At 48.6% G+C, this 24,895-nt stretch overlaps 1 protein-coding gene and 1 long non-coding RNA gene across 3 annotated transcripts in view; one reads left to right on the forward strand and one right to left on the reverse strand.

The window, feature by feature from the left end:
• SAMD4A (sterile alpha motif domain containing 4A) overlaps positions 1-11,895 on the forward strand; it is a 133,386-nt gene extending 121,491 nt beyond the window's left edge. Inside the window, exons 10-12 of one of the 2 annotated variants that reach the window (XM_079993493.1) lie at positions 2,978-3,104; positions 4,739-4,822; positions 9,818-11,895. In XM_079993493.1, coding sequence (XP_079849619.1) covers positions 2,978-3,104; positions 4,739-4,822; positions 9,818-9,846 — 240 coding nt within the window. In that variant the 3' untranslated portion in view covers positions 9,847-11,895. The remainder of the gene's footprint in view (positions 1-2,977; positions 3,105-4,738; positions 4,823-9,817) is intronic. The other variant, XM_079993492.1, reaches the window with a different exon arrangement.
• Positions 11,896-12,692: 797 nt separating this feature from the next.
• Positions 12,693-19,169, reverse strand: LOC307208794. Its single transcript, XR_013835236.1, has 2 exons — positions 14,316-19,169; positions 12,693-13,775 (listed from the first exon to the last, which is right to left on the reverse strand). It is a non-coding gene; the product is annotated as an uncharacterized lncRNA (long non-coding RNA).
• Between the last annotated feature and the right edge of the window lie 5,726 nt (positions 19,170-24,895).

Consider the following 24,895-nt stretch of genomic DNA (forward strand, 5'->3'; position numbering starts at 1 on the left):
CTGTCGCAAGGCGATTTATACCAAAGATAATTAAAAGCAGTTAAGAACCCGGAAACGACAAATGCATTTAAAGAAGACCGATACCCTAATGAGTGCACGCTCTTTGGTAAAGACCCCCTTTTGCCAGCTGAGAAAAATCTCTAGGAATGAAACCGTCTTCAGCTGTTTCCGGAAAGTGCAGGTAGCAGGCACCTGTCGCATCTCGACAGGGATGCTATTCCACAGGGCAGAAGCCGCCACACTAAAAGCCCTGGTCTGAGGTACTGCAGAGCAGAGAAATTTGATATTTGCAGGAGAAGCTCTCCCGCAGACAGCAGAAATGGCCTCCCAGGAGCATCTGCTGGCTGTTGCTGAAAAACCAGATGGGTCTTGATCTGAACCAGGGGTCAGCAAGCTTTTTCAGCAGGGGGCCGGTCCACTGTCCCTCAGACCTTGTGGGGGGCCGGACTATATTTGGGGGGGAATGGACGAATTCCTATGCCCCACAAATAACCCAGAGGTGCATTTTAAATAAAAGCACACATTCTACTCATGTAAAAACATGCTGATTCCCGGACCCTCTGTGGGCCGGATTTAGAAGGCGATTGGGCCAGATCCGGCCCCCGGGCCTTAGTTTGCCTACCCATGAATTCTGAACCAACAAGGCGATCTGTACAAATGAATTTTTAACAAGTCCATGGGGAGAAAGGGGGGCTGTTGCGAACAAATATTTAAACTGGAATTGGAGGGGTGAGGTGAGGTGGGGAGGGTGTCTCCCCTTCCTCGCAAACACACAAAAAGCCAGTTGTGGCATTCCTGTCCCGGAAATATATTTTCTCCGGGCCCAATAGCCCACTCCCCAAACTAGGAGAAGAAGTCAAGTTGTTCAGTTGCCAGAGGTTCCTTTGTCACCAGTTTCCTTCAGTGGACTGAAACTAGGTCCTTCTTGGGCTTTGATTGAAAAGAAAGGGAGCCAGAATGAAATATAGGCATTTCCTGTTTTCTCTCTCTTCCTTGCTGCAAAAAGAGGTCGTGTAAAGTGGAGGAAGAGGAGATCAGGCGGAGGGAGGGAGGGAATGCTTTGAGGAAAGGACTGGGGGGGGGGGTGGAGTTGCATATTCAGGCGCATGTATACGCCTTCTTCTTAAAATAAAAACAAGTGCGGCATTTAGAAAGTTAAAACCTTGCACAAGATGTAAGCAGCGATGTGAGGGGGAATTGTGAGCCGGGTCTGGAGCCGTTTAGGTTAGAGAAGAGGGGGGGGGGGCAACATGATAGAAATTTATGCAATTGAGCATGGCGAGAGAAAAGTTCTTCTCCCTCTCTTGTAACCCCAGAACTCCTGCAGATCCAGTCATGCTGAATGCTGGGAGAGTCAGCATAGAGGGGAGGGGAAAGGTATTTTCTTCACGCAGTGTGTAGTTAAACCGCGGAACTCACTGCCACATGAGGCAGGGATGGGCGGCTTTGAAAGAGCATTGGACAAATGCTTCTGGAATACCAGTTGCTGGAAACCGCAGGACCGAGGAGAGGGCTCTTGTGCTTGGATCCTGCGTGCTGGTTTCCCATAGGGCTGGCCTCTGTGAGAACAGGGTGCTGGGCTGGATGGGCCACGGGCCTGATCCAGCCGGCTATTCTTACGTTCTTAATCCGCTCCTACACCAGTTTATCAAGACCATGTGAGTCAGCTACAGAAAGAATCTGACGGGAAGCTCTGCACGATGAGGCCAGCCTTGGAGAGAGACTGGCCATTTAACAAAACTCAAGGGCTCGGGAGTTGGATTTGCTGCTTGGGTTAAACCACAGAGCCTAGGACTTGCCGATCAGAAGGTCGGCAGTTCGAATCCCTGCAACGGGGTGAGCTCCCGTTGCTCAGTCCCTGCTCCTGCCAACCTAGCAGTTGGAAAGCACGTCAAAGTGCAAGTAGATAAATAGGTACCACTCCGGCGGGAAGGTAAACGGCGTTTCCGTGCACTGCTCTGGTTCGCCAGAAGCGGCTTAGTCATGCTGGCCACATGACCCGGAAGCTGGACTCTGGCTCCTTCGGCCAATAAAGCGAGATGAGCGCCTCAATCCCAGAGTCGGTCACAACTGGACCTGATGGTCAGGGGTCCCTTTACCTTTACCTAATGTATGCAACACATCCAAAATCTTCCCAGCGTTGCCGAGTGTGCCATGCCGTGGCGATCATTTCCCTTGTGCCTTCCTACTTCTGCAGCACGATAGGTCCTAGAGTGTAAAGCAGGGGTCAGCAAACTTTTTCAGCAGGGGGCCGCTCCACTGTCCCTCAGACCTTGTGGGGGGGCCGGACTATATTTTTTTGGGGGGGAGGGAAATGAACGCATTCCTGTGCCCCATAAATAACCCAGAGATGCATTTTAAATAAAAGGACACATTCTACTTATGTAAAAATACGCTGATTCCCAGACCATCCGTGGGCCGGATTGAGAAGGTGATTGGGCCAGATCCAGCCCCCGGGCCTTAGTTTGCCTACCCATGGTATAAGGTAAAAGGTAAAGGACCTCTGGATGGTTAAGTCCAGTCAAAGGTGACTATGTGGTTGAGGCGCTCATCTTGTTTTCTGGCTGAGGGAGCCGGCGTTTGTCCACAGACAGCTTTCTGGGTCATGTGGCCAGCAGGACTAAACCGCTTCTGGCGCAACGGGACACCGTGACAGAAGCCAGAGCGCACAGAAATGCTGTTTACCTTCCCGCCAGAGCGGTACCTATTTATCTACTTGCACTGGCGTGCTTTCGAACTGCTAGGTTGGTAGGAGTTGGGACAGAGCAACGGAAGATTACTCCGTTGCGGGGATTCGAACTGCCAACCTTCTGATTGGCAAGCCCAAGAGGCTCAGTGGTTTAGACCACAGCACCACCTGCGTCCCTATAGGTCCTAGAGTGTACACAGCCAGCCTGGGGTAGCACATCTTGTACCTTCATCCCTTGTTGCTCTCTGCATTTTGCAGCTTGACAGTGCATGTTCTTCTCCCTTACAGAACCTTTGGTTTGCAAACCCTGGAGGGAGCAACAGCATGCCCAGCCGGACTCACAGCTCTGTGCAGAGGACGCGCTCGCTGCCGGTGCACACCTCTCCACAAACCATGCTTATGTTTCAGCAGCCAGGTAGGCCAAAGACATCTTGCTCCTTTGCCAGTCCTCACCCTCTTCTTACCTCTGTTAGAATATTCCGTTCCACCTTAAAACAGATGTGTGGAGCTGTTGTATGTCACATGTCTGTTTACACTCCAGCACAGCTTGCTGGGAACTTCTGTTTGTGTGCATAGCTTTTGCTTTTGCTGCTTGCTCTTGGACATGAAAGGGAGAAAACATGTTTTTCCTTTGTCCTGATGTATGCTGAATAAACTGCCTGTAAATATGCTCTCACAGCCGTCTCCTGCCACTTCTGTTGCGTGTTATTAACTCTGCTGATTAGAGCGTGATCCAACTTCTGAAGGCTTCTGAAGTTGCGGGTTGTTGTTTCATGCTGATCCAAGGCCCAGAGATTGCCCGGCTACCGGCCAGTGGGCTGGTGCCAGCTGGGACCTGCCAAATTGCCCCCGTTTCCCTGGAAGCATCCCAACAGCTCGCCTAAGTGATACAGTGGACATTTGGCAAGCTTGCACTCTCCCTCCACCAGTGCCACCACACTCCAAAATCTTTTAAGACTACAGTGGTGCCCCGCAAGACGAATGCCTCGCAAGATGAAAAACTCGCTAGACGAAAGAGTTTTCCGTTTTTTGAGGTGCTTCGCAAGACGAATTTCCCTATGGGCTTGCTTTGCAAGATGAAACGTCTTGCGAGTTCTTGCGAGTTTGTTTCCTTTTTCTTAAAGCCGCTAAGCCGCTAATTGCCACTAAGCCGCTAATAGCCGCTAAGCCGCTAATAGCCGTGCTTCGCAAGACGAAAAAACCGCAAGACGAAGAGACTTGCGGAACGGATTAATTTCGTCTTGCGAGGCACCACTGTATTTTTAGGTGGTGCTTTTAAACCGTCAGGTTAGGAGGGAAATGTGGGGGATTAAATATATGGATCCCTGTGGACCCAGGTGTGTGGGTGAGCAGCGAAAGAAAACGACTGGGTGCCTGGATTCAAAACGTCATGTTCCTGTAGGAAGAGAGCCCCAGTAGCAGAGATTAAACTCGCAAAAGTTAAGCAACAGTAAAGCCTTAGGACTATAGGTTCTTAAACCTTTATATCCCATTCAGCTGCACACAGCAGGTGACCTCTTTCTACCGCTCTTGAAATGAGCAGACCACACACTGTTAAGTAAGTTTAAAATGCTTTACTTACAGATTCAAGGTCTTAGTCATGCATTGCTGCGTGCAATACAGAATGTAGTTCCAAATATGTGCTGTAAGCTCAGGAGCAAGCTTACACATGTCCTCCTTGGTTGCAGAGAGAGAGAAAGGAAACAGAATGGCTTCACTTCCTTTGCAGAATAGACTATGGCGTAGCCTGGCTGAGACTATCTACCAATACAACTCTGTGGTCCTTTACCCCTTTGTGCACTAACTAGTTGTATTTGACTGCAATCTCCCAGATGAAAAGAGGTGGGCAAGTTCCCTACTCGGCCCAGAATGGAGAATAATAATAATAATAATAATAATAATAATAATAATAATATAATTCTCCAGAAGGAAAAACTTGCCTTAACTAGATTTGCAGCCTGGATTTCCTTCCACATGCAGGAAGTGCCTCCAGCTACGCTGCAGATATTTCCTATTCTCGTGGAAACACACTTTCTGTTTTTTCTGCAGAGTTCCAGGTACCAGTGACAGAACCTGACATCAATAATAGGCTGGAGTCGTTGTGCCTCAGTATGACAGAACATGCACTTGGAGGTAAGCGCTTCTCTTGTTTCCAACCTCTTATCTGTGTCAGAAATGTCCTGAGATCCCATCCACACATGACACACAGGAAGACGGTAGAATTCCGGACTGAGCCATGTCAAGCTGCAGTTTAAGGGATTGAGATTTGGGGGGGGGGGGCGAAAGGCACACAGAGAGAGACAGAAGCCCTTTGGGGAAGGGTCAGAGCTTGGGATACAAGGAGAAAGCAATTTCTGTCCTGTCCTGCTTTTATTGCAATGTACAGCGTTTCCATTCAGCTACAGTTCGGTTTCTGCTAAAACCATTTTGCTACCTACTGAAGTTACCATAATGAATTGTGTAGGGAAAGTCAACCAAACCTTATGAGGAACGGTTGAAGGAGTTGGATATGCTTAGCCTGGACAAGAGAAGACTGGGAAGCGATAGAATAGCCATCTTCAAATATCTAAAGTTTGTATGATTCTAGGAACTCTTGTAAGATAAATGTGTTGTCTTGCTAAATTTCATCTCTGTTGTCTCCCTCTTGGCAGTTCCTACTTCTTGGTCCAGGGGGAATTATTACGAGTCAGTTTGGTTTGTTAGGGTGGACCAAGAGTAGCCAACCATCTAGGGCCCTTTAGATGCTGTTAGACTACATCTTCCATCACTCCCTGACCTTTGGCCTTGCTGGAGTTGTGCACCAAGAACACCTGGGGCCCACCATGCTGGCTACCCCTGCTATGAGCTGTAGATAAAGTAAAGGGTAAAGGGACCCCTGACCATTAGGTCCAGTCGTGACCGACTCTGGGGTTGCAGCGCTCACCTTGCTTTATTGGCCGAGGGAGCCAGCGTACAGCTTCTGGGTCATGTGGCCAGCATGACTAAGCCGCTTCTGGCGAACCAGAGCAGCGCACGGAAACGCTGTTTACCTTCCCGCCGGAGTGGTACCTATTTATCTACTTGCACTTTGATGTGCTTTCGAACTGCTAGTTTGGCAAGAGCAGGGACCAAGCAACAGGAGCTCACCCCGTCGCAGGGATTCGAACTGCCGACCTTCTGATCAGCAAGTCCTAGGCTCTGTGGTTTAACCCACAGTACCACCCGCGTCCCATGAGGTGTAGATGCTCAGCTGCAAAATCAGAATAACACAATTCTAGTGTTAATTAAGGACGCAGGTGGCGCTGTGGGTTAAAGCCTCAGCGCCTAGGGCTTGCCGATCGAAAGGTCGGCGGTTCGAATCCCTGCGGCGGGGTGCGCTCCCGCTGCTCGGTCCCAGCGCCTGCCAACCTAGCAGTTCGAAAGCACCTCCGGGTGCAAGTAGATAAATAGGGACCGCTTACCAGCGGGAAGGTAAACGGCGTTTCCGTGTGCGGCTCTGGCTTGCCAGAGCAGCGATGTCACGCTGGCCACGTGACCCGGAAGTGTCTCTGGACAGCGCTGGCCCCTGGCCTCTTAAGTGAGATGGGCGCACAACCCCAGAGTCTGTCAAGACTGGCCCGTACGGGCAGGGGTACCTTTACCTTTACCTTTAGTGTTAATTAACAGCTCTGGAGTTCCCAAGCTGTAGCCCATGGACCACCGCTGATTCACAAACTTCATCCACATGGTCTGTAGTGTATCTGTGGGTTTGTGGCTGAAGATGAGAGACGTCACAAGTATTCTCATTATTATTTATTTATTTATTTATTTATTTATTTGTACCCCTCCCACCTGGCTGGGTTTCGGCCCCCGAAGTTCCCAACCCCTGCCACAAACCAATTGCACTGTTAGTCGTCGAATGCAGCGGCCGCTAAAATCATTAAAAACTGGCTTGCTTGTCTACAGTCCTATACCCACAGGTCTCAGGATAAAATAAAAATTCTGGCTGAGAGGGGAAAGAGGAAGGGGAAAGGCCATGTTTTCCACCTCCATTACTCACCAACTTAAGCCTGAGATCTTCCTGGCTACTGAAAGTGGATCAGCTACGTTAGTAAGGGATGGGGGCAGGCGGGGGGCGGGGGAGGAATTCCTATTTTTTCCTGCAGCTGCTTTGAAAGGAATCTTGCCGAGACATTCCAAGGATCTTGTTCCTCGCTGGTTGTTTTCATTCAGCAATGCTAGACCAAGGACGGCCCGCCGAGCAGCGCTATAAATAACGTTTTAAAGAAAGGGGTCGTTGAGTTTTGAGCTCAGGTAGTTTTGATGTTTGTTTGCTTTTCTGAAAGGAGACCCGAGCAGGCTCCCTTCTTTCATCTTTTTCCTTTCTCCCCCCCCCCCGCCCATAAGTCTGAAAAGCCCCCAGGGGGATGAATCTGAGCATTGGAGCACTTCCCACAATTATTTAGCGGGGAGAGCTGTAATAGTTGGCTGTAGACCACAGGCTGAGTTGCTGCTGGACAAAACATGGCTGTGTGTGTAGGTGTCTCGCTCCTTTCCCCCATCTGTGCCCGCGTGTAACTTTGAAGCCGCAGCCGTGCCGCCGCAGCCCCCGTCCCCAGAAGCATTCCCTCCGTCTCGCTCATGTGCTAAATGGAGAGCATCTTTGGGGGCTGAAGTTTGAAAGGGCAGACTCTTCACCCGTCCTCCCACGCCATCTCGCTGTGCCCTCCTCCTGGTTTGCCTCGTTCGCAGAGGGAGACTGCAGAGCTGCGAAAGGTTCGCAAAAGGGCGACCCAAGCAGCCGAAGGGATGGGGCAACTCCTGTGCGAGACGTCTTAGCTTAGAAAACATCAAGTAAGAGGAGATGCGGAAGAAGTGTATAACCAGGCAGAGGGCCTTCTCGGTGGTGGCACCTGCCCTGTGGCAGGCCCCCCCATCAGATGCCAAGGAGATAAGTAACTCTGCAACCTTTAGAAGACACCCGAAGACACACCTGCTTCTTCTTCTTCTTCTTCTTCTTCTTATTATTATTATTATTATTATTACTACTACTACTACTACTACTACTATTATTTCCTCAGCCACTCTGGGCGGCTCCCAGCAGAATTTTAATAATAACGAAAAAGCGATAAAACAGCAAACATTAAAAACTGAGCATGTCGTGTAAGTAATAATAATTAAGTAATAATAATAAAAATATTATAAAAAGTAATAAAAATAAGTAATAATAATAATTTATTTTGAGCCACTCTGGGCTGCTCCCAACAGAATATTAAAAGCACAATAAAACATCAAACATTAAAAACTTCCCGCCTTCAGATGTCTTCTAAAAGTTGCTTATTTCCTTGACATCTGGTGGGAGGGCGTTCCACAGGGCGGGCGCCACCACCAAGAAGGCCCTCTGCCTGGTTCCCTGTAACCTCACTTCTCGGAATGAGGGAACCGCCAGAAGGCCTTCAGAGCTGCACCTCTGTGTCCGGGCTGAACAATGGGGGTGGAGGCGCTCCTTCAGGTAGACTGGACCGAGGCCGCTTAGGGCTTTCAAGGTCAGCGCCAACACTTTGAATTGTGCTCGGAAACGTACTGTATAGGGGAGTTTTTATTGTTTGCTGTATTGTTATGTTTTTGTATATTTTGCAAGCTGCTCAGAGTGGCTGGGGCAACCCAGTCAGATGGACGGGGTACTATTATTATTATTATTATTATTATTATTATTATTATTATTATATGCATGGCACATGATGTCTGTGCTCTGGCAACCGCAGGAGGTCAGGGTCTGGCTAGACGAGGAGGAATTGTGGGGAATCCCCCCAGGGCAGCATCAGAGGGGGAAAGCCCCGAGCCAGGAGAATGATGGTGGGATGCAGGAGGCAGACCAGAGGAAGAAGGGGTTGCAGGCAGGTTGGAGGCTGAGCAAGCAGCAGGTTTAGGCGAGACGGAAGTAGAGGAGGAGGAGCAGTCTGAGGCTGCAACAGATCCCCAGCGACCTGCCAGCTCCCCTGTTTCCTTCTCCTGTCCTCCTCTGTCCCCAAGGAGGGCATTACGTATACATAGAGAGCCCCACAGAGGAGGAGTTTGTGACCGTTGGGAAGGCAGCCAGCTGAGGAGGAAGTGGGGAGCTCAGGTCCTCAGTTCTCACCGGGGCTAGTCCTGCCCGAGTATTTCTATTTTGTCTCTACGAGTACAAAAAATCAAACTTACTGCTCATTTCTGAGTTTCTGTGCGGAACTGCTGCTGGACCAGCCCTGGCAGAGGAGGGGAAAGGGCTCTTGCTCAGATTCCTTGGGGCGGGAGAGGAGAGGAATCGTTTGCCTTCACTCGCCTGCCACTGAAATTCCTCCTGAATAGGATGCAGAATTGGATAAAATGACAGGAAGGATTTGAAACCTGTGGGACCAGAGATTTACAGAAGACTGGAAGAAGTATATGAACTATTTGAAAAGCAATTGTAACCAACAAATTACGCTAGTAGGACTGCAAGAAGTTTTGTAAGGAGAAATATATGAAGTGTTAAAAGGTAAAGGGACCCCTGACCATTAGGTCCAGTCGTGGCCGACTCTGGGGTTGCGGCGCTCATCTCGCTTCATTGGCCGAGGAAGCCGGCGTACAGCTTCCGGGTCATGTGGCCAGCATGACTAAGCCGCTTCTGGCGAACCAGAGCAGCACATGGAAACACCATTTACCTTCCCGCCAGAGTGGTACCTATTTATCTACTTGCACTGGCATGCTTTCGAACTGCTAGGTTGGCAGGAGCAGGGACCGAGCAACGGGAGCTCACCCCGTCGCGGGGATTCGAACCGCCAACCTTCAGCAAGTCCTAGGCTCCGTGGTTTAACCCACAGCGCCACCCGCATCCCACATGAAGTGTTACAAAGTAGATAAAGAATAGAGATATTGGTTATGAGTTTTAAATTTAATAGGAATTTTCAGGCAGGACTGATGGAAGTCAAAAAACTGAATAAGATGTTAAAGTATGTTTAATTACTGTTGGAAATGGTATGTTAAAACAAACACACACACACACACACACACACACACACACATATATATATATATATATATATATATATATATATAAGAAATTCCTTCTGTATAGAAAAAACTTTCCATCTCCGCCAGCCTGCAGTCCTTGGTCTGGCAGCCTCTTAACAGTGAACCTCACCCTTTCAGATGGTGTCGACAGAACCTCGACGATCTAGAAGACGGAGGTGTCTGCAGTGAGAACGCTGGCCGTCGGCAAATTGGGCTGCTGGACCAGCGGCAAAGTTGGCAGCGAGTCCCCGGACGTGTCAAGGATCCCTGGAGATAATTTGCAACCTTTCCGTTGCCGTTTTCTTCTCTCTCTGTCTCTCTGTCTGTCTGTCTCTTGTCTCCTCCTCTCTCCATCTCTGTTTACATTTTGTAATAGGGTCACTCTTATACTGCTGTTACGCATCGTCAAGAAACAGGACTGGGATCCGCCAGGTTTATGATTATGCACAAAACAGAGAAATAACATTGGGTGGGGAGCGAAAGATGTCGGAGGGCTTCCTCAGAGGAGCAGGCCTCCCCAACCGTGGCTAAGGGCAAGCCTCTTAGCAGCCAAATAATATGCTCGGAGCATCCGTTGGGAACGGGCAGCGGGGGTGGCAGACGGAACCGCTCCTCGCGAAGAAAGAGACTTTCTGAAATAACGTCACCGAAGCATGAAGACGACGACGCAGAGAGCGACGCGTCGGCCATCTGTAAATAGGAGCTGTGTTTCACTGACATTCACCGTTTTGAGCTGCAGTTGTCGGGGGGGGGGGGCGGCAGCAGCGGCAGAAAGGAAATTAAAAAGGCCAAACTAATTTCCCTCCGTTGGCGTCCAAAAGAGCGGCTTTGGGTTCTGCGCATTGTTTACACGAAGGCGGGCGGGAAAGAGCGCGGCAGGTGTGCAGAGCGCGCCCCCACAAACGCCTCTTCCTCCTCCTCTCGCAGTGTTAAGTTGATGAACCGACGGGGTGGGCCAGTCCCAGCCCCCTGGCCTGCCACTTGGGGGGGGGACGTCTAGCGTGGCCCAGACTCCCTTGCCAGCACCCCGATCTCGCCTGCCACGTTCTCTCCAGGATCAAGGGTGCTTCCACCAGGCAGAACAGGGAAACCGCAGGCACAGCGAGAGAGGGGAGCGGAACAAGGCCCTTCGGTCTTGCCAGAATAATTTTGCCGCCGCCTGCAAGGACTCGTCTCGCTGACGTAAAGGATCTTTTGCATGGCATTTTTGTGTGTGCGTGTGTTTGTGTGTGTGTGTGTGTGTGTGTGTCTTATAGCAGCAGGTTTGCCTTTGAAAATAACTGCCAAGCTATTGCTTCTATAGAGGGGGCCACGGGAGGCATTTGTGTGACTTTTTTCTTGACTTTCCGAGCCGGGGGCGGAGCAGGGCGCCGAAGGAAGGAATGAGATTTGTGGCAGGGCAGGCAGGAGGAGCTGCGTCTGGAGGTGCCGCAGAGAAGCCTCTGCTCCTTAGATTGTGTCTGTGTGCATATATTTGTATGTATGTGTGAGAGAGAAAATAGAAAAGATGTTGCATATGGACTCGTGAGCTCACGTCCTAGGAGGAAGAGAACATCTCAGAGATGCTTCTCTGGGAGCACATCCACTCAGAGACCCACCTTGCTTTTGGCTTGGTACCTGAAGTGTAGGGTGGCAATGTGGCTTGGCTCATTGAGCAACACAGGCATGACTGTCTTGTGTCAGACTGAAAGCTGCTGGTTGGGTGGCAGCAGCCATGAGAGCGGGGAGTCCATTTGGACCACCCTATTTCTAGGGCCCAAGCCCTGTTTGCTTGACATTGCTTGCCACTCAAGTGGACGGGTCCAGCTGGGAACCAGAAGTGTTGGTGTGGGAAAGGGTCAGGTTGCCTAAACCAGGCATCCCCAACCTGCGGCCCTCCAGATGTTTTGGCCTACAACTCCCACGATCCCTAGCTAAAAGCACCAGTGGTCAGGGATGATGGGAATTGTAGTCCAAAACATCTGGAGGGCCGAAGGTTGGGGATACCATGCATGAGATCGGTAGTACATCAGATTTCTCCCCAAGGAAGCCATATAACAAGCTGCGAGACTTACCGAGACCTGGGTCAAATCCTATATTGCAGCGTTAGCGACCGGTGCCCGTTGGGAATGACAGAGTGGGCATCATGGAGCCCAACAGCAGGTGGCGCCAGAGCGAGTGAGAGATTGAGATGTCCCCCTCTACTCCCTGCAGAGTTCTCCATGGGCAACACTGAGGCTCAAGGGGGAGTTGGCAGCCAGTGCCACCCCCTGGATAGGTTGTACGCAAGAAGGCAGGCGGGTGGTTGCTGACTGAGGCTGGCAAGGCAGCGCCCCCTTTGCACCAAATGGACTAGCCTCCATTGGTGGCAGGGAGCAGTTGGTGTAGCCCTTTGCCAACCTGGTGCCACCCAGATGTTTTGGCCGGCAGTTCCTGTCAGCCCCAGCCAGCACTGCCCTGCTGGTAGGAGTTGGGGCCCCCAAAACATCTGGGGAACCCCAGATTGTCAAAGGATGGCATAGGCAGCCTCCCGCGTGGCGTCAGAGTTCCTACCTGCCCCTGACATAACTTAAGAAGGTAGCCCTGACTTCCAAGTACGTCTGCTTCCAATCTGGGTACCCTTGGAAGACCCTTTGAAATACCAGCAGGGCCTGACGTCCACACCGACGTGTCTGGGGGCTGGAGTGCTGCTCATTCAATCCCACTTTCTTTTCCCGGCCTGTGAGGTAATCGGAGGAGAGGGTGCCGAGGCGTCTTCTCAGGAGGGCAAGAACGTGCCTTTCCTGTGCCGAAGATCTGCGCAGGAGGGAAGGGTAAACAGAGCGGCTGGAGGCAGCAGTCTCCCCGTCTAAATGGGGCATCTGTTCCCCGGCGTGTTTGTCCTGGAAGGCAGACACTGACGCCTTTCTCTGAGCCTGCCGAAGGGGGATCCGTGCGCCAGGCCAGGAGGGGAAGAAAGCAGGGCAAGGCTGTCTCCCCTCGTGAGCACAGGCAGGCGAGTTCAGTGCATGGAGGGGTCGAGGGGGAAACAAGGCTTCAAAAGAAAACAGCTCTGGCCGAGCGCGGCTTCCCAAACAAGTGGGCTCATGCGCCTACTTTTTCCACTGACGCTCCCATCTCAGACCTGGCCAGATTTAATCCAAGCAGGTCTAGGAAGCCTTTGAAGGCAGCCTCTGTGCAAACCTGCGAGAGATGTGAGGTCACCTCGGAAACTTGGTTTGCGTGGCATCGATACGTTTTGCTCTGCCTAAACAAGAGCCGCACCGTCCACAAGTGTGATTTGCCTGTTTCTTGTGGCCCAGAAAAAGGGCGGCGCAGAGTTCCTCCTCATGCCATCCTTCTCCGCCACCTCCCCAGAAAACTTGGCTGCTGGAGAAGGAGTGTGACTTGCAGACTCCCAAACGCCCAATCTTGCTCCCTTGCCTTTGCAGTGGTGTGCTGTTGCCACATGCAGGAAGATAATAGCTTTAAAAATAAAAAATAGGTGTGCACAGCTGAAATATACATCACGTTTTGGTGCATCACATCATACCAGCATATTCCGTGATACCTGATCCTAAGGGCTCACCAAGTCAGCGCTTGCTTTGGGGGGGGGGTCTGTGCACCGTGCAGATTGGTGCATCATTTCAGCATTTCTGGATGCAGCAGGGCAGGAGCGCAGCTCGTTCAGCCACGCTGGCACTAGCTGACCCCTCAGGGCTGGCAGCAGCAGAGACAGGAGTGCCGTTTCTGCACCTCCTCGTTCGTGTTCTTGCCACGCTGGCTTCAGTGGTGGGGGGGGAGGAAACACCTCTGCCTCTTCTCCCCCCGGGATGCTTCCTTCGTTCTCAGATATGTGCCACAGTGCCAAGGAATGGGCATCTCCATGCTGCGAATCATAAATTGATTTGAAACTAGTTTCATCGTCATGGCTCACCTCCATAGAATCATAGAACTGCTGAGTGGAAAGGCAACCCAGGTGGTCATCCATTCCAACCCCCTGCAGTGCAGGGAATCCCCTTGGGAAATGTAGATTTGAGAGGGTGCTCTCAAGAATCATTGTGATGGAGTATATCCTGCAGATTTATATGGGCTTGAGACCGGTTTTAAGTGGATGTGGCCCCCTTAAACCCCCTTACTGGCAGCGGCGTAGCGTGGGTTGTCAGCACCCGGGGCAAGGCAAGTAATTTGCGCCCCCTAACCCGGGGCAAGGCAAGTAATTTGCATCCCTAACCCCTAACCTGCCGCCGCTGCCAGCTTCTTCTTGCTGCTGCCTGGGCTGGGGTATTTACGGTAAGGTAGCCATGGCGGCGGCGGGTCCGTGTCAGGTGATCTAAGGCGAGTTGCCGCTGCCGCCCAAACGACGCCGCTTGCCCAGAGGAGGAGGAGGGCAGAGAGGCAAGGAAAATGCAACATGGCCCAGCAGCTGCAGCAGCAGTGGCGGCGGCGGGGCTGTGAGGAGGGGCTGCCTGGAGCGCCCTCCATGGTCCTGACGCGCGGGGACCACGGCGAGCGCTGAGAGCCGCTGCCTGCCAGACGCCTTCAGCCCGGACGCGCGCACAGCTCGTCGGTTCCGCGAGACATGGGGCTCTGCTACAGCCTGCGCCCGAGGCTCTTCGGCGACTCCATTAGCGGCGAGCGCGCCCCCCTGCACCCCCCACGCTACGCCACTGCTTACTGGACTTGTGTGGACATCCTGGGCGTCCTCTGCTGCGTATCCCCAGCTCCATCACAGAACTGCAGCTGGCAGGGCCCCCAGGTGGAAGCCATCATTTAAGCCAGGTGTGTGCTACCTTTGGCCCTCCAGATGTTGCTGAACTTAAATCTCTCATTATCCCTGCAATTGCTTTCTGCAGCTGATGGAGGTGGAAGTTCAGCAACATCTGGCAGGCCAGAGTTTCCCTACTCCTGGTTTACACCAATATGTAACAGGTTGGCATGTTACAGGTAGGTAGCCGTGTTGGTCTGCCGTAGTCAAAACAAAATAAAAAAATTCCTTCCAGTGGCACCTTAGAGACCAACTAAGTTCTTGGTATGAGCTTTCGTGTGCATGGTATCTGAAGAAGTGTGCATGCACACGAAAGCTCGTACCAATAACAAACTTAGTTGGTCTCTAAGGTGCTGCTGGAAGGAATTTTTTAAATTTTGTTTCAAGGTTGACATATGGTTGAGCCCCTGTCCCGACACATCTATCCCGTGTGAGTCAATTGCCTTTCCCCCAGAGAGTCTCTCATGGCCCAGTTTTATTCAGGAAGAACAGTTTTCTTTCTCCACCTGATCAAGGTTTAACTCAGTGCCAAACACTTGCTGCGACTTTCTTTTCCAGTCAGCAGACGGGAGAGGAAGGGGCAGAGCTGTGCCTCAGCATCTATCTCCAGCCTCCGGGCAGAGAGATCTATGTAAATGCATTCGATATGCCATATTTTGAAGGCGTGCGTTGTTGTTTTTCGTTTTCCTCCTCCTTAAAACAAAAGGTGCCAAAATACAGTTTTCGTTTCTGTGTTTCTAGCGGGAACGCGTGATGCTAAAGGGCGGTGTGGGTGTGTTGTGTTTTGATCGGAGCAAAGAAGGAACGCAGTCCTGGAGAGGAAGGTTTTAGAAAGTGGTTTATTTCAAGGCACCCAGGAAGAGGGGGCACAACCTGCCCCGGGTCCACTCCCTCGCGGGGGGCGGGTTTCTCTGGAGGGCGGCCTGACCAATTTTGCTCAGGTTATCAATTGTGAGGGGCGAGGGAGAAGCAGGGGGCACAGAAGAGAGTGGAGGATGCAGATTGGACACTGAAGGGGGACAGAATGACTGTTCTGAGTGATGGAGAGAGGGGTTTTTTTGGGGGGTGTCCTACAAAACTTGAGTGGCGTTGCTTGTGCAGGGAAATGGGGGGTTGGGTAGAAAAGGAAGAAGTTCCTGAAAAGTATTTAGAAATCGGGGGGGGGGGGGGGACGAGCCTTTTATTTATTCATTTGCTGAATATAGGAAAACAGAGGTTATCTGATTATTAAGAGATATTATTTTGGATAAATATATGAATTATAACTCGCTATGGCTGGTAACCATGATAGAAATTCTGAGAATAACCATATGCTCTCTCTTTCTTTTTTTCTTTCTTTCTTTGGCTTGGAATAAGAGAGCTTCTTTTCCATTCGCAGTGTGTTGAGACATTGTCTTAGGTTTTGTGTGTGTGTGTTTGTGTGTTTCTTGTTTAATCAAAAGAGGCTTTAGATACGTTTCAAAAAGGCCCTCCCCCCCAGGTTCCCTCTTAGTTCCTGTATTGACTGCAGGAAAAAGGGGGTGGGATGGGGGACACACCCCATAAGTATCTAAACTAAAAATTAAATCTATTTATAAAAAAAAGTGGAGAAGTTGCATGCAAAAGGCCATGGAAGTCAGATGTTTAGTATTTTAAAACAAAACAAAAAAAAGTGGCAGTGCCTTTCATTTTTCTATTTACTCATTTATCACCAAATGCAACCGTTTTATAATAAGCAATTATAGGATAGCGTCAGAAATTGCGAAATATTTCACTATGTAGAAATGTGTGGAGTTCTGTTATTGTTATTATTATTATTATTATTATTATTTTGTCCTCCCCCTTCTCCTTGCTCTCATTACAAGAGTGTATTCAGCTGGTTATGTCGGCTGCCAGAGACAACTTATTACTATGCGATTTTATCACCTATGAAATTTATATTGCTGCTTTTCCTTTTAGCGGTTTGCGGCTTAATTGTTGACGGGGAAATGCAAGGGAGATTTCACGTATCCAGATTGCGGCAGCGGGGGATTCTGGGAAGGGCTTCTGGTGTCCCCCCCCACACACACCTGCCGCAGAATTCATTTGGTGGGCAGTAGCTGGCCAAGAAGAACGAAGCACCGGGGGCGTTTTTTTTTGGGGGGGGAGCGCCGTCGCTTTTACTTCCTGCACTGTGATACCGTCTATACTGCAACGTGAAGCAACCCTAGTATACCTCCAAGTGCCCTTGGCTGTGTTGCGCACTGCAGAAACAAACTGTGCAGGCCGCAGGGTGATGCAGGTCTCTGCACAATTCCGTAGGCCCATCAGCTGGATGGGAAACAGCCTGGCTGCGAGGGGATGCAAGGCTTGCAGCGGTTCGAGGCGCCTCTGTGACCTTACGCGACAAGGTCCCCATTCGAATGGGGAGTCTCCCAGCAGACCTTGCGCCATGTTCCTCAATCAAGGATGGGCACCAAACAAGGTGGTCTTTGCTGCGTGAAGAACAAACCCACGTACATGGATTTGGGGCCTACCTGGATTTGGGGCCTGGATTCGGCGAGGTTTGGGACAGCGCTCTGTACCTGGCAAAACAGGGCCCAGAAATACATCTTCCCCCCTGGCAAGCTTGCCTGTTGAATACAAGTCATGCAATCGCTTGTAACTCCACCTGGATGTCTGAAATGACCACCTGCACAGCTGTTGTCAAGCAGTTTGCTTTTACCGCAGTGAGAGACACACACGCCGCAGCCTCCTTAGACTCCCCAAATTCTGGGCCACGGCAGTGCCTTTTTTCCTCTCCCCCCCCCCTTTATTTTTCCCGGGTGGGGCCAAGGACGAATGACGCTGAGGAAACCCAGCCTTTCTTTTGAGGCGTCATTCGATGCTCCCTTTTCGTTCAGCTTCCTCCGACGCCGTCTAAGCATCTTCCCCTTGCTGTCCTGAGATCACAGAGGGGAGAGGGGGGTTTCACAGCCCTGCTCCCCGAACCAGCAGGCAGTTCAGATTGCTGCAGAATTGGCACTCTGCATATGGCGCCAGCCTCCCACGTTTAAAGGCAGAACTTGGCTATTTCGTCTCATCAGCATCTTCTCTCTCTCTCTGGGTTTATAAGGGCTGATCTGGATGTTACCTTCTTCCTCCTCTTTCTGCACTGAAGGCAAGCAGTCTGTGGCATGTGGTATTTCCCCCAGATCAGTCTCTGCCAACCTGGCCCTCCCCACTTGCTTTTGGACTTCAGCTTCCACCAGCGCCAGCTGGCACAGCCGGCCAGAAAGCAACAGGTTGGCAAAGACTGGCAGGGAACTTCACGGGAAGAGGGGGGTGAAGATATGCCCAGAACAGCTGCAACTCCATGTCCCATAACATCTGGCGAAGCCTGTCTGCAAAGCCCTCTTGCCGTCCCCCGTTTAGCTCCCCGGTCTTTCGAAGTTTTTCTGGACGTGCCTGATTTGAAGCAGGAAGGAAAGAGTAGACCTTGTAGAAAGTATAATTTGCACACAGCTATGATAACACTAAAGTTGATTTTATACAAGTCATCAAGAGTTTGCAAAGTGAGTTTTATTTTTTGTATTCCTTTAATCTTTACTTAAAAAAATAAAAATAAACGGTGAATGTGTATTCCTCTGGGAGGAATTGCAAGAAAACAGGAATGTTAATAAATGTTGAAGAAGAAGAAGAAGAAAAAGCAAAATACTTCCTCCCTTATTAATATATAACTCTTATGTATTTATGCCTCCTGTAAGCAAATGAAAACGAAAACAAAAAAAGCTTGGGTTTCTGTTCTGCTGCATGCCTGCTTTTGGCACTGAAACACACCTTCTGTTGTTTTGCATGTATTTTAGTCTTGACCTCTTCTTTTCATTTTATTTGGTGGGGGGAAGGGTATATCTCCCCTGTATAAAATTAGTGCACAAAGAAATATTTTTGCCTAGTTAATGTTGCCAAGCAATGCATATTTTTTAAGAAAGGAAATTTGTCATATATGGAAATAGCATGTTTGTTTACACGTTTCAGCTTCCTGATTATACAGAAGAAGAAAAAGAAAAGGGGGGGGCGGAAACAAAACACACTATAAACATTTGGGGATGCTGTAATTTCTTTGCAAGTGTACAGTTTTCAATTCGTTGTTATTACTGGTGAAACACCCTCGTGGTTTCAACTTGCTACGATATATATTTATTATTCGTCCTCCTCCCATGTAACTAGGAATCATGCATTTGTTTCATATCAACGTTATATTGGAAGTGAAGGGAGATGATTAATACAAGATTTTGTAACACTGGTGAGTGTCGGCTGTTTATGTGGGCGCTTGGTTTTGCTGTGATTTAGAGTGGGGAGGGAAATTACCCTTTCTCGTCATTATCTGCTGGTACATTTCCCCTGCACAAACCCTCTGGAAGTGAGCAGAATAATCTAACTGAAAGTATTTGGCAATGATTTTTAATTCCCGTATTTTTCGCTCCATAAGACGCACCCGACCATAAGATGCACCTCGTTTTTAGAGGGGGGATACAAGGAAAAAAATATTCTTTAAAGGGAGCGCTGAGCAGAGCCTCCCACCTGCATTCGCTCCATAAGACGCACACACATTTCCCCTTACTTTTTAGGAGGGGAAAAGTGCGTCTTATGGAGCGAAAAATATGGTATTCCTATGCAATCTTCACACTTTACCTACCAAGCCAAACAGAATTATATCAATTGAACAAAAAATAGCTTTTGAATTCCTAAGTCATGCAACAACTTTTTAGCACCCCTCATTTGGGGAATTTGAAAAATTCGGCACGTCCTATTGTGCCACACATACCTTCAGTGTGGGGATAGGTAGGGAAGTAAAGCAGCCCAATGGTATCAACGGACCCCATAAAGTCTAATCGTGCCCTCAGCTTTTCCTTGGCAGCCCTTTGGGTTGTCCAAACATTGGCATAACGTGGGTTACCAGAGCCTGGAGCCATGCAGGAGGGAAATGGACAGAGTACGCATGCACAATCAGCTGCCTGACGGCATCCGCATCACCCAAGCGATCGCAGCCGCTGAAATAAGACAAAAAGAGTCGTTCCGTTGTCTGGAGAGGTCACTTCCTGGCTTGCATGGACAAGCTGTTTTCAACAGAGCCCTGCAACAAAAGCACACAACTGTATTGAGGCAGCACCGGGTGTTGAAATCTTGCGCCCCTAACAAATATTGCATCTGGGGCAACCGCCCCGTGCCCCCCACACACACTCGCTACACCACTGTGTACAAGTAGCTAAGCCAGCTGGATTTGGACCTCAAAACTCCCAGGTTGGTTCAGCTTCCAGGGCAGCCTTTGCCAACTTGATGCCAGCTGCCCTGTAATGGTAGTTAAAAAACGTAAGGAGGGCACCAGCTTGGAGACAGCTGCTGCAGGTAAATATTCGCTGTTGGTCATTTGCTTCAAGAGTCGCTATGCAACCAGCCTCCCAAACGCTGGAAAAAATGCCCCTTCCAACACGTCAGGATTTTCCATGGACGTGGGCCTGCTGTTTGGATTTCAAATGCCTTTTTGATGCCCTGAGTGTGCGTGTGTGTGTTTAGCCACCTTGGTGGAAAACTGGAGTAAAGCGTTCCAGATTTGGCGGGGGAAGCATGCTCAAAAAGGCACATGGGGGCCCTTGTAAAGGGGGAGTGTGTTTCCATGTCACCAACCGCAACTAGAACCCCGCAAACATTGGATAGATTAATCAGTACATCTGAGTGATTAGGTAACTTCCTGTTCTTCAAACAACCCTTTGCGTCACGGTATTTTCCTTTTTTTTCCTTTTTTTTGTGTCCCGCCAAAAAGATCTTTATTGAGACTTAACATATATACATAATAACCAAAATTCCCAACGATTCCTTCACATAAAATATAAAATCTAAATTATACCAGCTGCATAATTATACACTTAATTATAAAACCCATCACCCACATTCTACTTCCCTCCAAAGCAATTCAACTTCTTTATATTTCTTTCTACCTTTCCTCCCTTGCATTCTATAATAAATTATTTTTGTTAAATTCTGATTTTTCCTTCTTTCTTTTTTGGTTTTGGTTTTTTTTTTTTTTTGGTTTTGTTATTGCTTATTCCAAGCCTCCTAGCATGTCATTTTTAGAACAATATTTTGAGATAGAATCTTCGAAATACTTTGTAAATTGAGTAGATAGAATTGGCAAAATTGACTTCAATTATAAGATACCAATCAAATCAAAAGTTAAGAATGGAGTAGAAGTGCTGTATTTTTCTAAATGTCTGCATCTCTGGTCAGACCTCACCTGGAGTACTGTGTCCAGTTCTGGGCACCACAGTTCAAGAAGGACACTGACAAACTGGAACGTGTCCAGAGGAGGGCAACCAAAATGGTCAAAGGCCTCGAAACGATGCCTTAAGGGAGCTGGGCATGTTTAGCCTGGAGAAGAGGAGGTTAAGGGGTGATATGATAGCCATGTTCAAATATATAAAAGGATGTCACATAGAGGAGGGAGAAAGGTTGTTTTCTGCTGCTCCAGAGAAGCGGACACGGAGCAATGGTTCCAAGCTACAAGAAAGAAGATTCCACCTAAACATTAGGAAGAACTTCCTGACAGTAAGAGCTGTTCGACAGTGGAATTTGCTGCCAAGGAGTGTGGTGGAGTCTCCTTCTTTGGAGGTCTTTAAGCAGAGGCTTGACAACCATATGTCAGGATTGCTCTGATGGTGTTTCCTGCTTGGCAGGGGGTTGGACTCGATGGCCCTTGTGGTCTCTTCCAACTCTATGATTCTATGATTCTATGATTCCCGTTAACCAGGCAAGCCTGACCCTAAACATACATGCTCAGAGCTAGTGCTGGAAACTGCAGTGTGCTTATTGGCAGGAATACGACGAGACTTGTAAAGTAACACGAACTTTGGACACTATGGATGTATAACAGATAAAGGAAAAGGAAAAGGGACCCCTGACCATTAGGTCCAGTTGTGGCCGACTCTGGGGTTTATCTACTTGCACTTTGACATGCTTTCGAACTGCTAGGTTGGCAGGAGCAGGGACCGAGCAACGGGAGCTCACCCCGTCACGGGGATTTGAACCGCCGACCTTCTGATCGGCAAGTCCTAGGCTCAGTGGTTTAACCCACATCGCCACCCGCGTCCCAATATAACAGATAGATTACAGTAAAAGATACAGGAACAAATTTTAGAAATGGAGGGATGGAGGGAAGTTGAAACGCTCGAAAGAACATTTTTTTCTTTCTGTTTTTTTATTTTCCATGTGTATATTGTTTTAGGAAAAACATATATATATATATATATATATATATATATACACACATATATATATACACATATATATATATATATATGAGAAACTGCAGCATGCTTGTTCAACAGCAGTAAAAAGAAAAGAAAAGAAAAATCCCTCCATATCAATGGTCTTGTAAGAGTACTTCTCCCCTAGCTGTGCAGTGGCTATTTAGGAAAAACATGTGCCATTAAAAAGCACCAGTTGTTAAGCCCAGTTTGAACAATAGTGGCAAATAACTAATAACAGAACATTCAGTAAATGTGACACTTCAATAAAAATTCAGATAAAGAAGTACCGGAAGAGGTTACTTTTGGGTTTTGGTGCTCGCGCATGCACATAAGTGCCAAATCGCAACCCGTGCGTGCGCAGACGCGGCGCTGCGGGTTGCAAACGTGTCTCCCACATGGATCATGTTCTCAACCTGAGCGTCCACTGTATATATAAAGACTTATGAGTTTGTGCCTGTTTAAGCCGGGATAACTATTGATCTTCCCCCAAAAGTAGCATGGGAGTTGTAGTTTGGCAAGGGTGTGAATATATCTCTGTTGAGAGATAACTAGCCTCCCACACAGGAGAACTACGGTTCCCGGGCAGAGGAGACCTTTTGTTTGATTTTGGGCACCTACTTGTTTCAGAGAGTCTTCTCGAATGCTGCTTACCTTTAGGTGTGTGAGCACATGTGGATTTTGAAAGAACTGCTGTGGTCACCAAACTTCGAGTCATTCCTCTCTCCCCGCCATCTCCCCAGAGAGAGCGAGAGAACACACACACACACACTTCACATTTCCAAGGGATTCAGGTAAAAGATCCAATCTGAGCCTTGGGAAGCTCATCAAGATGACAGAGGAAGTTGGAAAGAAAGTAATCCTATTTCCTCCAGCTCTCTGCATATTTCAGGAGAGAAAAAGGTAACCATCCTTATCACTTTGTGACCAAGTGGGCAGTGAGTTGAGGGTGTGGGGACTCAAGAGATTTTGCGGAAGATCTTAAGAGTGCCTCTGCCAGACACTGAAAGGATGTTTTTATTTGTTTATTTGACGTAATCCTATCCTGCCTTCTCCCGCTGGGATTCAAGGCGGCTTACAACATTCTTTTAAAAAGCCCAATGAAAACAATAATTTAAATACACCTGGACACATTTAATGTTATGTACTGAAGTTCTCAACCTGGGCCAGCAGGGGAATACTGTAGATAGTTATGCAAATAAGGGATCGAAAGTGACGTTCAGTGATTGGATAGTTTTAGAAAGTTGTTACAGTAATGTTGTACTGGAGCTCTATATAAGCAGTTTTACTGAACCCTTCAGTTCAGTTCTGTCCTGGCCTGTGAATAAACAAGAGCTGTTTGAAGAATCGCTGTGTCGTCTGAGTTGTTCACCCACAATTTAACATTTAAAAATGACAGTTTAAAATCCAGATTGTCCTGACAGCAGCCCAGGGGCCAGCATTGCCTGCATCTTAGTTTTCAAAGGCCTCTCTGAGCAGAAAGACCATAAGATGTGCTCAGTTGAATCCCTTCTAACAGGGCTGCTTTTCCCCAGGGCCGGCCCAAGTCTTGTTGCCACCTGAAGCAAAGGACAAGATGGGTTTGGTCCCCCCCTTCTTTTTCTAAAAGAAAAAAATATTTTTATTGATTTTCTTTTCTCATAACAAATATCCAATATCATTACTTAACATTCATTTTCCAATTCCCCCCCCCCTCCCTGTTGACTTCCCCCAACTTCCATTTCTGGTTTATTACATCAAATGTTACATTCTGCTGTTTCTACATAATACTAGGTTATCACATGTTACATTTCTTGTTCTCTGTAAATAAATTTGTAAATGTTTATTTAAATCCTGCCAACGAGTCCATGTTTGTTTGTTTTTTTGTTTCTGCAAATAAGTTGTAAAAGGTTCCCATTCTTTTTCAAAGTCACTATTGTCCTTTTCACGCAGTTTATCCGTTAACTTTGCTAACTCTGCATAGTTGATCAGCTTTTCTTGCCATTGTTCTTTGGATGATATTTCTCTGGTCTTCCAGTTTTGTGCTATTAAAATTCTTGCTGCTGCTGCTGTTGTTGTTTAGTCATCTCCGTCTCTTCGTGACCCCATGGACCAGAGCACGCCAGGCACTCCTGTCTTCCACTGCCTCCCGCAGTTTGGTTAAACTCATGCTGGTAGCTTCGAGAACACTGTCCAACCATCCCGTCCTCTGGCATCCCCTTATTCTTGCCATCTCATTTTTGACCACATCCAGCTTACCAAGGTTCATGGTTCTTAAGTTCCAGGTTCCTATGCAATATTTTTCTTTACAGCATTGGACTTTCCTTTCGCTTCCAGACATATCCGCAACTGAGCGACCTTTCGGCTTTGGCCCAGCCGCTTCATCAGCTCTGAATCTACTGAATCTACAATATACAATATACGATATATACGATATACGATATCTTTATTGTCATTGTCCCATGCAGAACAATGAAATTTAAAAACTACATAAAACTACATAAAAACTACATAAAACATTCAAAAACCCCTAAAAACTCTGAAACCCCATTTTAAAATACACTATACTATACTTGTCCTCCCCTCTTCCTCAGTAGCATGTTGGACGCCTTCCGATCGGAGGGGCTCATCTTCCAGCATCATAACTTTTATATGCCTGTTGTCTTTGTCCATGGAGTTTTCTTGGCAGGGATACTGGAGTGGCTTGCCGGTTCCTGCTCCAGGTGGATCACGTTTGGTCAAAACTCTCCACTATGACCTGTCTGTCTTGGGTGGCCCTGCACGGCATAGCTCATAACTTCTCTCAGTTATTCAAGCCCCTTCGCCATGGCAAGGCAGTGATCCATGAAGGGGTAGCATACATAAATAATGTCCGATTATCTTTTGGCGGGTTCCCCACACATCCTTCCATGTACAAAAGCTGGCAGCTGAATCTCATTTCCACACCCATGTTCAAACAGCTGCCTCCACCATACCTGAGCATGGCCAGCCATCTTAAAAGATGCTGGGCAGGCCGTGTGGCACCTGCCCACCCACTGCATCAGCCGCCTGAGCTGGGCGTCTCCCTCTGTCTAACAGTAGAGCCGGCCCTGCTCTTCCCTTTGGGGCCTTATTCGTGGCCAAACTACAACCCGTTCCCCCCGCCCGCCATCAAATCACAGCTCAACATGACACGCAACAGCCAAGCTTCTCCCGGACCGAGCGAAATCTTTATTAAAATCTCCTCTGTCTCTCCCGGAAGCAGGATCCTTATCGCAGGCCATATCAGCC

This window comes from Podarcis cretensis (assembly GCF_951804945.1).
Source record: "Podarcis cretensis genome assembly, chromosome: 1".
NCBI lineage: Eukaryota > Metazoa > Chordata > Lepidosauria > Squamata > Lacertidae > Podarcis > Podarcis cretensis.